At 40.9% G+C, this 13,902-nt stretch overlaps 1 protein-coding gene across 12 annotated transcripts in view; it reads right to left on the reverse strand.

Annotated features, from left to right (window-relative positions):
* fam131bb (family with sequence similarity 131 member Bb) overlaps nucleotides 1–13,902 on the reverse strand; it is a 77,085-nt gene that overhangs the window by 57,140 nt on the left and 6,043 nt on the right. For 3 of the 12 annotated variants that reach the window (XM_077208550.1, XM_077208545.1, XM_077208535.1), the window contains exon 1: nucleotides 4,591–4,707. The exons of 4 other annotated variants lie outside the window; for them this stretch is intronic. In XM_077208550.1, the coding sequence (XP_077064665.1) occupies nucleotides 4,591–4,618 (28 nt within the window). In that variant the 5' untranslated portion in view covers nucleotides 4,619–4,707. Of the gene's footprint in view, nucleotides 1–4,590; nucleotides 4,712–13,902 lie in introns of those variants that run through there. 5 more of the 12 variants (XM_077208559.1, XM_077208527.1, XM_077208583.1 and 2 more) reach the window with 3 other exon arrangements.

The raw sequence follows: 13,902 nt of genomic DNA on the forward strand, positions 1-13,902 counted from the left end.
AACTGAAATTTGAAAAAATGTGATATAACAGATGTATTTTATTTATTCTCATTGGTACAATTATTAAAATGGCAGAATTTGTTAAAAGGGATAAAATGGTACGTTGAAAATGTTGTTGTTGTTGTTACACGGGCGCCGCCATGTTGGATTTCAACATTCGACTACGTCACTGGCATGGTAGGCTACTCCGTTGCCAACCAACACTAGCAGAGCTAGCTTCTCTCTACCCCTGGCCTTGTCAACAAAATTATTCTAGTCGTGATTTCTAGTGTTTAATCCTAGGTACGAGAGACAGATGTGTTGAAAACGTCAATGAGTACATGAAGCGTCAGACATCAAATGTTTTATTTAGCTACAAGTCCAACGCATACTAGAATCCTTGATATTCAGCTGAGGGGAAAAGAAAAAGATGTAACGTTAGTTCACTGCACAGGATGGGAACGAATCTTATTCATCCTTGCCAAATGCCCCCTCGCCCAAAGAGTGAACTGCCGGTACGCTGTTAACCTTAACAGTCTGAGAAAAGGATATAAGTTAGCCTAGCCTAGCCCAGTCGCCAATTCGTAAAATACACTGTTACATACCAGCTACTTTTGGGGCGCTCCAGTGTCTCAGCTCGGACATCCCTTAGAGATAGCATAGCCACCCTCAACACGTCTCTCTCACCGCACAGCATCCGAAATGAACGGTGCATGGTGATGCATTTTTGCCGATCAATAAATGTTCCAGGTTGACCTCTCTGCAACAGATCGACTCCGGTGCAGTGTCCATGCTCCGACAGCGCCCGCGCCCACACACTTCCCCCCAAACGAACCTGTACTGTATGTGGAGCCTGAAACTGGTCGTCCTCCATGTAGTGGTAGTCAGATACTACTGGCCTGTCCCTGACATGCTCAAATGCATAACTCATGCCATTAAAATGACTCATTTTAGTGTGTGTATATAGGACTTGCAGCTGTTGCCTATATACCTTCGCGGGTCCTACCATGCCAGTGACGTCATCGAAATTGCCAGCGTAACAAACGCAATTTTTTTGCTGCTTAAAAAAAGCTATATTGATATTTTTAGTTAAAATGTTTAATGTAAATTACTTTTAATTGTCATAAACAACATGTTATCAACGTTGATTTTTTTCGGTTCAGTTCATCTTTAAGCGGGAACAATCTTAAGTATTTTAAGATTTTAAAAATTACATATTTCACCTTTAACTGACATACACAAATTTACTTCAGTCTACTTCAAAACCACAAAATGCTTTAGATATTTAAGGTATTTAGCACAATATACACTGATATTTAAAATAAAAACATCCTACGACTGTTGACGGACACTACAGTTTTAGCATAGACCCACTCTGAGTGAGCTGTACGCAGTCCGCCATTGTTTCGACGCTGGAGCAGCTGTAGCGACAAGAATGTCTCGTAAGCAACTCAGGTGTTTTGTTGTTGGATGTGAGGGTGAGTCGTCCTGTACTCCTGACAACAGAGCCGCTGTAGACAACTTTTATTTTTGAAGGAAATGCGCCCCCAAAATGTGGACACTTTATTTCAGTTCATCAGAATTGTTTTACGGATATAAAGTTTACCACTTTATTAAGCACCCCATGAAAAGGAATAAGGTAGATATTTTACTGTTAGTTTTAACAAGAGTTTTTGTGTAATTCGCTGTGTATGTTGATGATAATTAAAGGGAGAGAAAGAGTTTATGGATAAGACTTTAATGCACACTTCTTGTACTGTTTTATTCAGCGCTTCAACTTGATTTTCTGGAGTGAAAACGGATGCTTCATCTTTTGTGTGATGTACAATAAAGTTCATAAAACTCATTAGTAGTTTTTTGTTCATCATTCCGACGGAATGACATGCATTTACGGACAACAGGCTTGTAGTGGATAAAAGCAAAGTGACAACATAAGTTATAACCGTAATTAAACTAAACTATACCTATTCTATCTCCATGCAGTATAATTCTCTGGCTCTGTAGGCATTATTGTCCAACTCCGGTTCAAACTGAACACCGCTGACATTTCAGGGCATGAGATTATCCTGTTTGCTTGTTGCATGAGCTTGTGAAGCCCCTTGCTCTTCTTGAAAGGGGGCAGGGAGTAGTAACTCATTTGCATTTAAAGGGACACTCAAAAACGCCGTGTTTTTTGCTCATCCTCAAAAAGTGACAATTTTAACATGCTATAAAAAATTATCTATGGGGTATTTTGAGCTAAACCTTCACATACACACTCTGGGGTCATCAGAGACTTATTTTGCATCTTGTAAAAAGGGGCATAATAAGTGCCCTTTAAGACACAACTGACTCTTTATGTGAATACTCGCCAAGGCATTGTAACATAACTGTGTGTATTGAAAAAATGTTTTCGTTTATTTTAAAAGCAGTTATGATAACAGATGTGTTGTTAGATTATGTATGATTTTTAGTCAAATGTAATGGAGAAGCCTCTCTTTCAACCGTCGACCCATTTATGTTTGCGGATGAATCACTTTTATGTAACAGTACAAAACCATATATTTAAATGAGGTTCACAGTATGTCATGAATAGTTTGACTGAATTGATTTTGGCTCTTGATTATGTACCTCAAAACAGAATCTGTACAGGTCCCGCACAGTGTTGTTGACCTCCATTTTAGTGCTGTGCTGTGTTATAAACACAATTTATCAAACCCTCCCTCCTCTCTTCTGTTCCTCCACCTGACTCCCTCTCGCTCTCTCTTTCCTTCTCTCAGTGTGGATGTGAGGCAGGTGGCCCACCAAGAGAAGTTTGACACAGTTTCTGCATCGGAGATTTAATGTACTGTAGTGCTGATGTTGAACATGTGCATTTTCTGGGACAAAGTCAGTTTGTTCTGCACCACTTCCCATGATACAGTGCATCTGAAACTATAACTGTGTCATAAAGTGTTTCCCAACTACAGCTCCACCAATGAGGCTTAAGTATCCCTTCATCAAAACCTAATAAGAAATATGTTACATTTAAATCATATTATATGAATATCTTTAATCATTATCAATTCATATAATACAATATTCTAAAATATCATAAATTAAACATCATATAATATAATATTAATATTCAGTTTATTCATAAACAATATAGTTATGAGTATCATCTTGCTTGTACGTACATATCCCCCACATGAATAGGAACCGAAAAAATAATGAATAATTGATCAAATAAATGACATAACAAATAATAATCAATTAATAAATAAAATAAACAATAATTAAATACAATTATTATTTTTACATATTTATTTATATTTATAATAATATTTTAATATTCTCTAATGTTACTTTGGACAAATTTAGGAAGAATTAAGCTGTCCATGTTGCTTACTGTCTCTCATCAATAAGTCTGACCAGGCAAAAGTATTAGTAAAAACTAAATAACAAGAATTAATGTTGAGGTCATTAGCATATAAGATTATAATTTTTGGACAGCAAAAAAAAGAAAAAGAAAAAGAATAGTTGCTGTTGAAAAACTTTCTTTCAGAACAATAGAATCGGATGCCACAAACCTTTTAAGGAAAGGCACCAAATCAATGCAGTGATCTGGTTTAAAAGCATATTTATTGCAGGCTGTAGAAAAAACTAAGTGGAAAATACATTATTCTATTAATGTCAAGCCTACATTTACCAACCATTCTCCTCAGGAATACCTTAACGCGATTTAAAGTGTATTTAAAGGCTTAGTTCACGATTTTTTTTTAAATTCTGTCATCATTTACTCATCATCATGTTGTTCAAAACCTGTAGGCCTATGACTTTCTTACTTCTGCAGAACACAAAAGATATTTTGAAGCCAAACAGTTTTGGTTACGTAGATTTCCATTCAATGGACAAAAAAAAACCTATTTAAGATATTTCACAAAATACCTTCTTTTATGTTATGGAACGACATAAGGGTAAATAAATGATGACAGAATTTTAATTTCTTTGTAAACTATCCCTTTAAATGTACCACCGGTCCAGCTAGGACTGATAATTTTTCACACTTACTCGTCAACTGTGTTTCGAATTCAGGATGGTCCCAACCTGATTCCCTCTTCTCCCTTACACTTTTCTCTCAGTTCTCCTGCATGTATCACCCCTCCCTCCATCCCCCTCTCACTGCAATGAAATTCAGCATGTTTCCGATCTCTCCCTCTCACTTTCAATCTGATTTCAATGTGCAACACGATACCATGAGAGCATCTCCAACAATAGAAATTTTCACTCTCTTTAATCGCCGTAAACAAGCTCTATCACTGCATTTCATCGCTCCATCATCTCTGCCACCCACACACTGAGACCTTGCAGTAACATAAATCAAGAGATGTGGGTTGGAATCCACACACACACACACACACAAAAACACACATGCAAGCCGCCACACGCCGAACGCACAATGTGACAGCTCGGATGTTTAACGTAACCCTCCACCAGCCAAATTCGTTTCACACATCTCAAACGTGGAGCGAAAATCGCCAGCCACACACCAGCAAACCCCCCTTCCCGGCACGATAATTACCCCTCACACTTAGTACCCCCATTAACGTGCACCCTGCCAGAAAGTAGAAGAAAAGAAGAGGGTCTTACTGAGGGTTCGGGAGCCGATACATCCCATGGTTTATTCACAAAGGCCCTGGATACAAGCAAGGAAGCGCTAGCCTTTCACCATACATTCTCTCCTCCTCTCTCTCCTTTCTCTTTTCTGACTGCTGATTCTCTCCACTCATGCTGCTCCCTCCCCCCCCCCCCTCTCTCTCTCTCTCTCTCTCTCTCTCTCTCTCTCTCTCTCTCTCTCTCTCTCTCCCTCTCTCTCTCCCTCCCCCTCTCCCTCCCCCCTCTCCCTCTCTCTCTCTCCCTCCCTCTCTCTCTCCCTCTCTCTCTCTCTCTCTCTCTCACTCTCTCTCTCTCTCTCCCTCCCTCTCTCTCTCTCCCTCTCTCCCTCCCTCTCCCTCTCTCTCTCTCTCTCTCCCTCCCTCCCTCTCTGTGCAGTTTTACCTTTTAGCATCCAAGTCAATGTGTCGGAAATTAACAATATTATCACTTATTATGACACTGATGTAGTCATAATCCCAGATTATGGGTATCAATTTTATAAAATTAATTAGGTTTGAAAAAAGTGTAAATATTTTATTTAGGTGTATTTGTACACTGAAAAGAAAATGCTATTAAATTGCACAAATAATTACAAAGAATCATTAAATTAAACGTTGAAGTAGAAGGACAGAAATAGTACTTTCGTCTAAAACGTAGTCAAAAATCTTTGTTTCATTGTCCTTTATAACTCATCTTTGATCACCAAAACCTAACATATTTATGTGTTTTTTTCCTTGAAAAAAATGTGTTCATGCCTTAAAACAGCTTGAATGTAACTCTACACCTTTGTCTCATTTAGTATACGCGGTTCTATGAATATGCATCTATGAATTTAGCCCCGCCTCCACTCACTCACACCAGCTCAGAGATCCACTCGTTGATGATCACACGTTGACGTGATTGGTTACAAGGTAGTTTGTGATGTCGGATTTCCAGCTAAATATTGTTTCCAACAGCATTTTTGAGACTGTCTTTGGTTCACTGAAGTTTTAAGGAGAAAATACTCAACAATGGTGTTGACACATGGTTTGTCTTGAAGCATATTAAAAACACCATACAGACATATAAACAACATTAAAAACTTGATTTTCACCACAGAGGGGCTTTAATATAACCTCACAGAGAACTGGAAATGTGAAGAAAGTATAGCACAGGTTTCCATTGCAGCAACTGCACTCCTGCGTGGCTGTGATTGTCTCTGCCTATATTACTAGAGCTCTCACAATGTAGTACAGATGTCTCTCTCTCTCTCTCTCTCTCTCCCCCCTTCACTGCCCTGACCACTGAACCAAACTCGCACAAACACTCATTACCGCAATACTGGAAAATCATGGGATCTCGCCACAGGATATTCCTGTGAGGCTCTCAAAACTTGAAAGCTCTCTCTCTCCTGTCATTCTGTTCATTCTGGTCCCTCACTGTGTCTTGGTGGCAAAAACACACACAGGAGGAGTGGCTTTGTTATCTGGAGATCACTGCCGCCCACTCTCTCTTTCTTTCACTCTGCATTTTCTTAACCTTCTTTCCATCCTGACCTGCATATTCGTTTAATTACCATGAGGTGATATCTTTGTCTCTCTCTTTTACTCATGTATAAAACATGCACTGGGTTGTTTCTATATGTATTTGTCTTAAGCTCAGTGATGCAGAAAGGGTGTAAAAAAGGGAGGGTCAATCTGTTTTTCGTTGAGTTCAGCAAGGGAGAGATGGAGGGATTGATGATTTCAAACAGAACTGTTTAACAATGAGATGAGAAAATTAGTATTTAGAGAGAGAGGGAGAAAGAGAGATGGAGGGAGGGGGATGGTTTATTCTACACAAAAAGACGGCTAGACGCAGCAGTCCAGCTGTAATATACCCAATCCTGGAGAGTCTTACTGTGCCCTCGCTATTTATAGATTATCATCTCTCATACTATCTGTGCGTGTGCGTGTGTGTGTGTGTGTGTGTGTGTGTGTGTGTGTGTGTGTGTGTGTGTGTGTGTGTGTGTGTGTGTGTGTTCTAATGTGATGCAGTATGGCTTTGTAAATTGGCATGCCCTATTGTATGAGACAATGAATTTGTCCTGATCGAATTAATTAGAATTTTCTATTTGATCTGTAGGCAATAATATATGTTAATTGCTAGACTGCGAAAGGATCTCTTCAACCCCTTTCTCTCTCTGTGTGTGTGTGTGTGTGTGTGTGTGTGTGTGTGTGTGTGTGTGTGTGTGTGTGTGTGTGTGTGTGTGTGTGTGTGTGTGTGTGTGTGTGTGTGTGTGTGTGTGTGTGTGTCAGATGTTACCTACATTGTGAGGACCAAAAGCCCCCTCAAAAATAAGAAAACAACATTATAAACACATCTAAACAAATATCTAAAATGTAAAATAATTTCTTAATGAAAATCTAGGGAAAATTTACAGTAGCTTTAAAATTGTTAACATTAGCAATGAACTAACAATTAACAAAATAATGTTAACAAATAGAAAAGTATTGTAAAGTGATAAAAAAAATGAAAATAAATAACCAAGTCCATACCATGACAGAACAACAAACATGTGTTTCATATGTGTTATATGTAGTGCATGTTTGCTTGATATAGTGAATGACAGTCATAAAACGGAAATGTAACACAGATTTACGACCTTAACCACACAGGTCTAGGAGAGTACACACTGACCTTGAAGGCCTCAACCTAAAAGGATAGTAAACAAATCACCTACATAGTGGGATCTAGACCACAGTCCCCATAATGTATGAGGGTTTCTGCAAGCATTAGGTTGGGGGTAGAAAATAGCTCAGTGTAACATCATAGTCCATAAAACGTCCACAATACGACAAATGTGTGTGCTTTTCATATATGCTTAGAAAATGTAATACCATGTTTGATAAGCATTAAAAAAATCATGGTGATAGACATACAGCAGGTGAGATGGATTTCAAATCCAGTATGCTTTTTCTCACTCTCTCTCACATAGACAAACACACTTTCCCTCTTTAATTTTTCCCTGCCATTTTGTTATCTGCTAGTGTTCCTTCCAAATTTCCTAGTGCCCCTCATACAGTAAACATACAATATGTCAACTCCCTAACACACAATCTCTCAGTGTGCTTTTATTAATTTCTGCTCTCTGTCAGAGTACAAAAAAAGAATGACCTCAGGGCAGAGAGCGTTAGACCCACACTGTGTGTAATCTTGATATGGCTACAGCCAAATCACCCTGTAGCCCAAGACTGGTTGCCCACTGAAGCTAATCAGGGTTGAGCCTGGTCAGTACCTGGGAAAACCAGGTTGCTGCTGGAAGAGGTGTTAGTAAGGCCAGCAGGGGGTGCTCACCTGGTGGTCTGTGTGCCCCAGTATAGTGCCCCTAATGCCCCAGTATTGTGATGGGGCCATTATACCGTAACAAGCACCGTCCTTCGGATGAGACGTTAAAACGAGGTCCTGACTCTCTATGGTCATTCAAAAATCAAATTGTACTTCTTGTAAAGAGTAGGCAAAATCCATTGGCCCTTATCAATCATGGCCTCCAAATAATTCCCATCCGCTGAATTGGCTCTATCACTATCTCGCTCTTCTCCACATATAGCTGGTGTGTGGTGAGTGTGTAAGTGCCTAAGTCACATCAACCTGTATCCAGAGAACCCCAGGGTTCACTCCCAGGACCTCTTCTCTTCCCACACAGCATTGCTAGGTTTTATTATCCAGGTAAAAAAAATTTCCCATAAAACTGTTACGGCAATAACACAGAGCTGTACTTCTCATTCCAGGCTGACAACCCCACAGTAGCTGAATTGACCTCAGCCTGCCAGTAGGGGTGTCGAATTTAATCGTTTCTACGATGCATCGCGATGCAGACGAGGACGATTCGGTTTCGGTTCAGTAATAGACCATAACTGATTATAATGTACTGGCGCTTTTCTGACATCATTTATGCCGTATGTGCTTTGTCGAGGTAGCATACAATGGCAGAGGGAGGCGAGACGCGAGTGTGAGTAATTAAAAACTACTTGGGCACATTTCGGCTTTTATGAACAACCTGGTAGGCATGACCTGGAGAAGACACGAGCTGTGTGCGCTCATGTCAGTCACGCACAAATAGAATATGCAGGAGGTAATACCACTAACTTGATAAACCGTTTTCACCGCAAGATGTTAACGCCTAGCAGAGTATGACTGCTGTAGAGTAAGCGGATGAGCTCCAACGTCACCCAAATCCGCAGCCAAAAACAAATCATCCAACCGCCCCAATAATTTTCTCTGATTTAAGTATCCGCACCTGATGGTCAAATTACAATTATTCTGTGTTGTTACGCGTGATTATAAATGGATGATCGTCACCTTCAACAGCGGACTCGGCGACGGTTGATGCATGCATCTGTAGGGTAACATTATGCACTGATGAATGAGCGCTGCTTTTAAATGAACATTTCTTTAATACAAAATTGATTTGACAGAATTTCATTTTCTTAATGGCATTAACAGACTTTACTCCCTTGAAACTTAAACTGGAATGTCACTGTGACTTCCCGAATAGGCGAACACGCACACATCACTTTTTAAGTAAAATTGAAAAATATGATTGTAAAGCGCACTACCCTCCACATAGAGCCATCCTACCCAATGATGAGCTTGTCCCAACCTGGGCCCATTCTAAGATTGAGCATAAGCAGTGCAGAGAACTAGAGGGCTGCATTGGGATTGAGTACCGCCGGGTCCCGCGGGACCCAATGCAAATCTCGCGGGGGCGGGCGGTTTGAACCTTGCTGCGGGCAGGAAAGGGCGGCTAAAAAAAAAAACTGCGGGATCGGGAGGTGGCCTAGTGAGTCGACATGATGGAGAGATGTCAATAAATGATGTAGAAAAGAACCTCAAACAGGTATTTACAGCACAAAACCTAAGCAAGGCTGACATTTGGACTACTATTCATCTTCCTGATCAGTGCGTCAGAATACATGCAGGCCAGGGAAACGAAAATAACCCCATGAATCTCTTTAATAATAGCAATACAAATACATGTTTTTTCCTGCGGGACGGGAGAAGACAAAATCAATGCATCTCTATTATTGTGCGGGAATAAATTTTCAAAGTTCTGCGGGTGCGGGCGGCAGTGGACATACATATTGCGGGAGCGGGCGGGAGTGTAACACATACGTTGCGGGAGAGGGCGGTAATGGTCAGAAATTGCGGGTGGGAGCGGGATGAAGAAAACAGTCCCGCGCAGGGCTCTACACAGAACCATAAACTCATAATACAGCTAGACTATACTTTATACTTTATTCTGATTAAAGTAGGATCCTAATATTCTTAAAACCAGTTTTATTCAGTGGTGCCGCCTAGGGCTGTCGCGGTGAAGGAATTTCTCTTGCCTTGCTGTAATTTTGAGTGGCTTAATAGCGCGATATGCGGTTTTATGCCATTTATTTATTTATTTATATTTATTTGTTGCTATATAAATACGTGTTATGATGTGGTCAGCATACACAAAAACAATGTAGCCAATGTAACCGAAACTAAACAGCGTTTCTGCGCATTGAAAGAGTGTCACTCAGCGCGCAGTTGTTACGCCAAAGGACTGTCTTTGAGTGAGTCATTAGACCTCATTCAACGAAAACGTTCAAAAAAGCTGATTCCTTAAATGTTAGATGTAATGAATCAAGGTGTTAATTATTTTTTAACTTTGAGCTCCACTTTTCAAGGCTCAACTGGCCAGCAATGCTTCACTTTTGGGCAAAGCTGAAGCAATGCTTCAGTTAATAGATACCAATGGCGTGACTCGATGCTTTCCCCCCACGGCTTCCTCGCGCGGTGTAATGCTGACCAGTGCTGACGCCATTCATGGTAAATACCCTTACACGTTAAAAGGATGATAGCCTACGACAAATATTTTGCTTTCCTTGGAAACGGCAACCTTTTCACGAATATACATGACTTGACTTCAAAGACAGACGCAGGTAATCGCACGCGCTCAGTCGATCACATTCACTGTCTGTTTAGGCTTAAGTCCAAATCCACGAATCCTCTGTACAAATCACCATGATCGTACACATATGGTACGAACCACGACCCACATAACGAAGGGTGGCCTTATGAAAAAAGAAAACGCCGTTCGTGGTTGCTGCGGTTCCTTGCATTGCTCTGTGGTTGGCCTGTCAGTAGCGTGGTACTGCAATATTGCTGTTATCGCGACAGCCCTAGTGCTGCCCAGCAGACATTGCACTGAACTTCATGGCCAAAAATATGTGGCAACCCCCTTTCAAGTTTGTTTAAGTTCAATTTGATTTATTTGGATAGGGACAAAACTTTATATAAACAATATCACTATGAAAGTATGTGATCTCAAATTTAAAACAACAGGGGTCCTTTTAATTCACAAATAAAGTCCATATTGAAATGGTTTAAGTCCAGTATTGAAGAACTTGACCTGACACCCGTTGAACACCTATGGAATTAATTTTAACGCTGACTGCATGCCAAGCCGCATCGCTCAACAATAGTGCCTGAACTGCCTGATGTTCTCGTGTCTGAATGGGAGCAAGTCTCCACAGCCGCCATATTCCAACATCTAGTAGAGAGCATTCCCAGAGGAGTGGAAGCAGTTATAGCAGCGAAAAGGATGGATTAATGCTTTTCGCCACGTTTTTTAAATTAAATGTTCACCAAGACACAAAAGCATCAGTGAGGTCTGACAGTGAAGTTGGCTGTTCCAATTAATTCCGAAGATGTTCAGGTCTGGGGTTTTTTTGCAGGCTAGAACACCTTATACTGAGCACATTTCTCCCGTTCTTCAGCAATTGCACTGGCTCGCGTAAAGTATAGAGTTGAATTCAAGATCCTGCTACTTACTTATAAGGCACTCCATAATCTTGCACCCTATTAGCTTTCACAACTTCTCCATGTTTACACTCCTTCACGGGCTCTCAGATCTTCATCTTCAATTTCTCTTGTGGTACCTCGGATTCGACTTAGGGTGTACTCACACTAGCCAGTTTGATCCGTGCCCGAGTGCGTTTGACCACCAAAGCGCGGTTCGTTTGACTAGTGTGAGTGCTCCGAACCGTGCCCGGGCGCGGCTCGATTAGCCGGCCCTGGCACGCTTGGAAGAGGTGGGCCAGAGCACGGTTCAGTTGGACTCGGGCGCGGTTCGCATGCAGTGTGAGCGCTAACCGTGCTGGAGCACGGAACAGGACACGTGATGTACGGGAACTGTAGTCCGTAATCAAAGCTGCAAAGTCCTTGCATAATGACGTAAGCGTGCTCCGGCACGAATGCTGAAACCCTATGTGAGTGCAGGCCAGAGGGGGAGTGGGGGACAATCGTACTCGGGCCCGGTTCATAGCAACCGTGCCTAGTGTGAGTACACCCTTACTACCATGGGTGCCAGATCTTTTAGTTATGCTGCCCCCCACCTATGGAACTCTCTTCCCCTTGATGTTCGCAATAGCGACTGCTTGTTGACTTTTAAAACGCGTCTAAAGACAAATCTTTTTTTACAGGCTTTTTTATAACATGTTGTATTGAGTTTTTAATGCACCTTATTTGTATGTGGCTTGTTTGTTGTGTGTATTGTCTTATGCAGTGACCTGTTTATTGCTTGTGGGGTGACCTTGGGTGTTTTGAAAGGCGCCATTAAATAAAATGCATTATTATTATTATTATTATTATTATTATTATTATTATTTTAAAGCACTCAGTTCTCTATAATGGCATTTGATCAAGATATTTTTTTTTACTGAAATGACTGTAATTGCAAAACCCATTAATTAGGAAAGGGTGTATACATCCTTTTGACAATATAGTGCTGATTTGAGTATCTTGGAGGTGAGAAGTGTCTAAGTCACATCAACCTGTAACCAGAGTACCTCAGGGTTCACTCCCAGGACCTCTTCTATTCCCAATATACACATCATCGCTAGGTTTTATTATCCAGGTAAAAAAAAAATTCCCATAAAACTGTCATGGCAATAACATAGAGCTGTACTTCTCATTCCAGGCTGACAACCCCACAGTAGCTGAATTGACCTCAGCCTGCCTGATAAACAATTTGGCCTAAATGATCGATATGCCCAACTCAATCTAGAAAAGACAGAGTACTCTTATCAGCCAGTTCAGCAATGCATCAATATTTACCCATTCAGCTAGGCTCATGAACAATGTCATGCAGGACACCTGAACTTTACAGAGCACACTACGGAGAGTGCCAGGTCATGCAGATTTGCATTGTTAAATAACAGGAAGATCTGGCTATTCCTATCTGAGCATGTTGCATAACACCTTGTCCAGGGTCTTGTAATTTCTAGACTGGTTAAGTGCTCTTCTAACTAGCCTTCCTTCATGCACGATCAAACCTCAGCAAATGATGCAGAGAGTACGGAGGCACATTTGGTCTTCAATGAGCCAACGAGAGTGCATGTTACACCTATCTTTGTCTTGCTCCAGTGGCTGCCAGAAAAACCCTTAAAATATTATTTTAATGTAATGTCTCACTTTCATCTCTACTCTAGTCTGTACTTCTCTGACAAATCTAGGAATTTGTACTGCCTCTTTAGGATGAATCACTTACTGTATGCTATCTTCCAAGTCGCTTTGGATAAAAGCGTCTGCCAATAAATAAATAGAATTGGAAGTGCTTGTGTATGTGTGTAAGTGCAATCCAAGTTTGTTTCCGTATTGACCCCCCAAAAATGGCACAAAAAAAAACAAAAAAAAGCAGTCACAAAACACCATCATTGCTCAAGCTGGTTTGTATCATATTCCTTTCTTATCTGTTTTTGTGTGTGTGTGTGTGTGTGTGTGTGTGTGTGTGTGTGTGTGTGTGTGTGTGTGTGTGTGTGAGGACTTGTATTTGAATGGAGTGTGAATGTAAGAGTATATTCCCTTATGCCTCGTTTCCACTGGGCGGTACAGGACAGTACAATACAGTTTAGTGTGATTCGGGACAGTAAACTTGTAGCCTATGTTGGAAAGTAGCGATGTCATTCTCACACGAAGAAGAAAGAGAAAGTAAACAACAATGGAGGACATACAGCAGATCTTAGGTGTTTGTCAATGTCAAGGAAGGATCCTCAGAAGCCGTTATTTCAAGGATGCTATGTCATCGACATCCGTCGAAGGACTGTTCCAATGTCGAGGATCCTCAGAATTTCAACCAAGGACTGAATCCTTCGTTCGAAAAATATCCCATACACAGGAAAGGATGCATATGTGTAGCCTTCGCGGTCTCAAATCACCCACAATCCTATGCGCCAGCTTTGCTATCTTGTTCAAAAAATAAAAAATGTCAGACGTTAGCGGAGTCGGAGCAATAACAGGGCACTATGCTTGTAC

This window comes from Siphateles boraxobius, unplaced genomic scaffold, assembly GCF_051911475.1.
Source record: "Siphateles boraxobius isolate OS27281-9 unplaced genomic scaffold, OSU_SipBor_1 12, whole genome shotgun sequence".
NCBI lineage: Eukaryota > Metazoa > Chordata > Actinopteri > Cypriniformes > Leuciscidae > Siphateles > Siphateles boraxobius.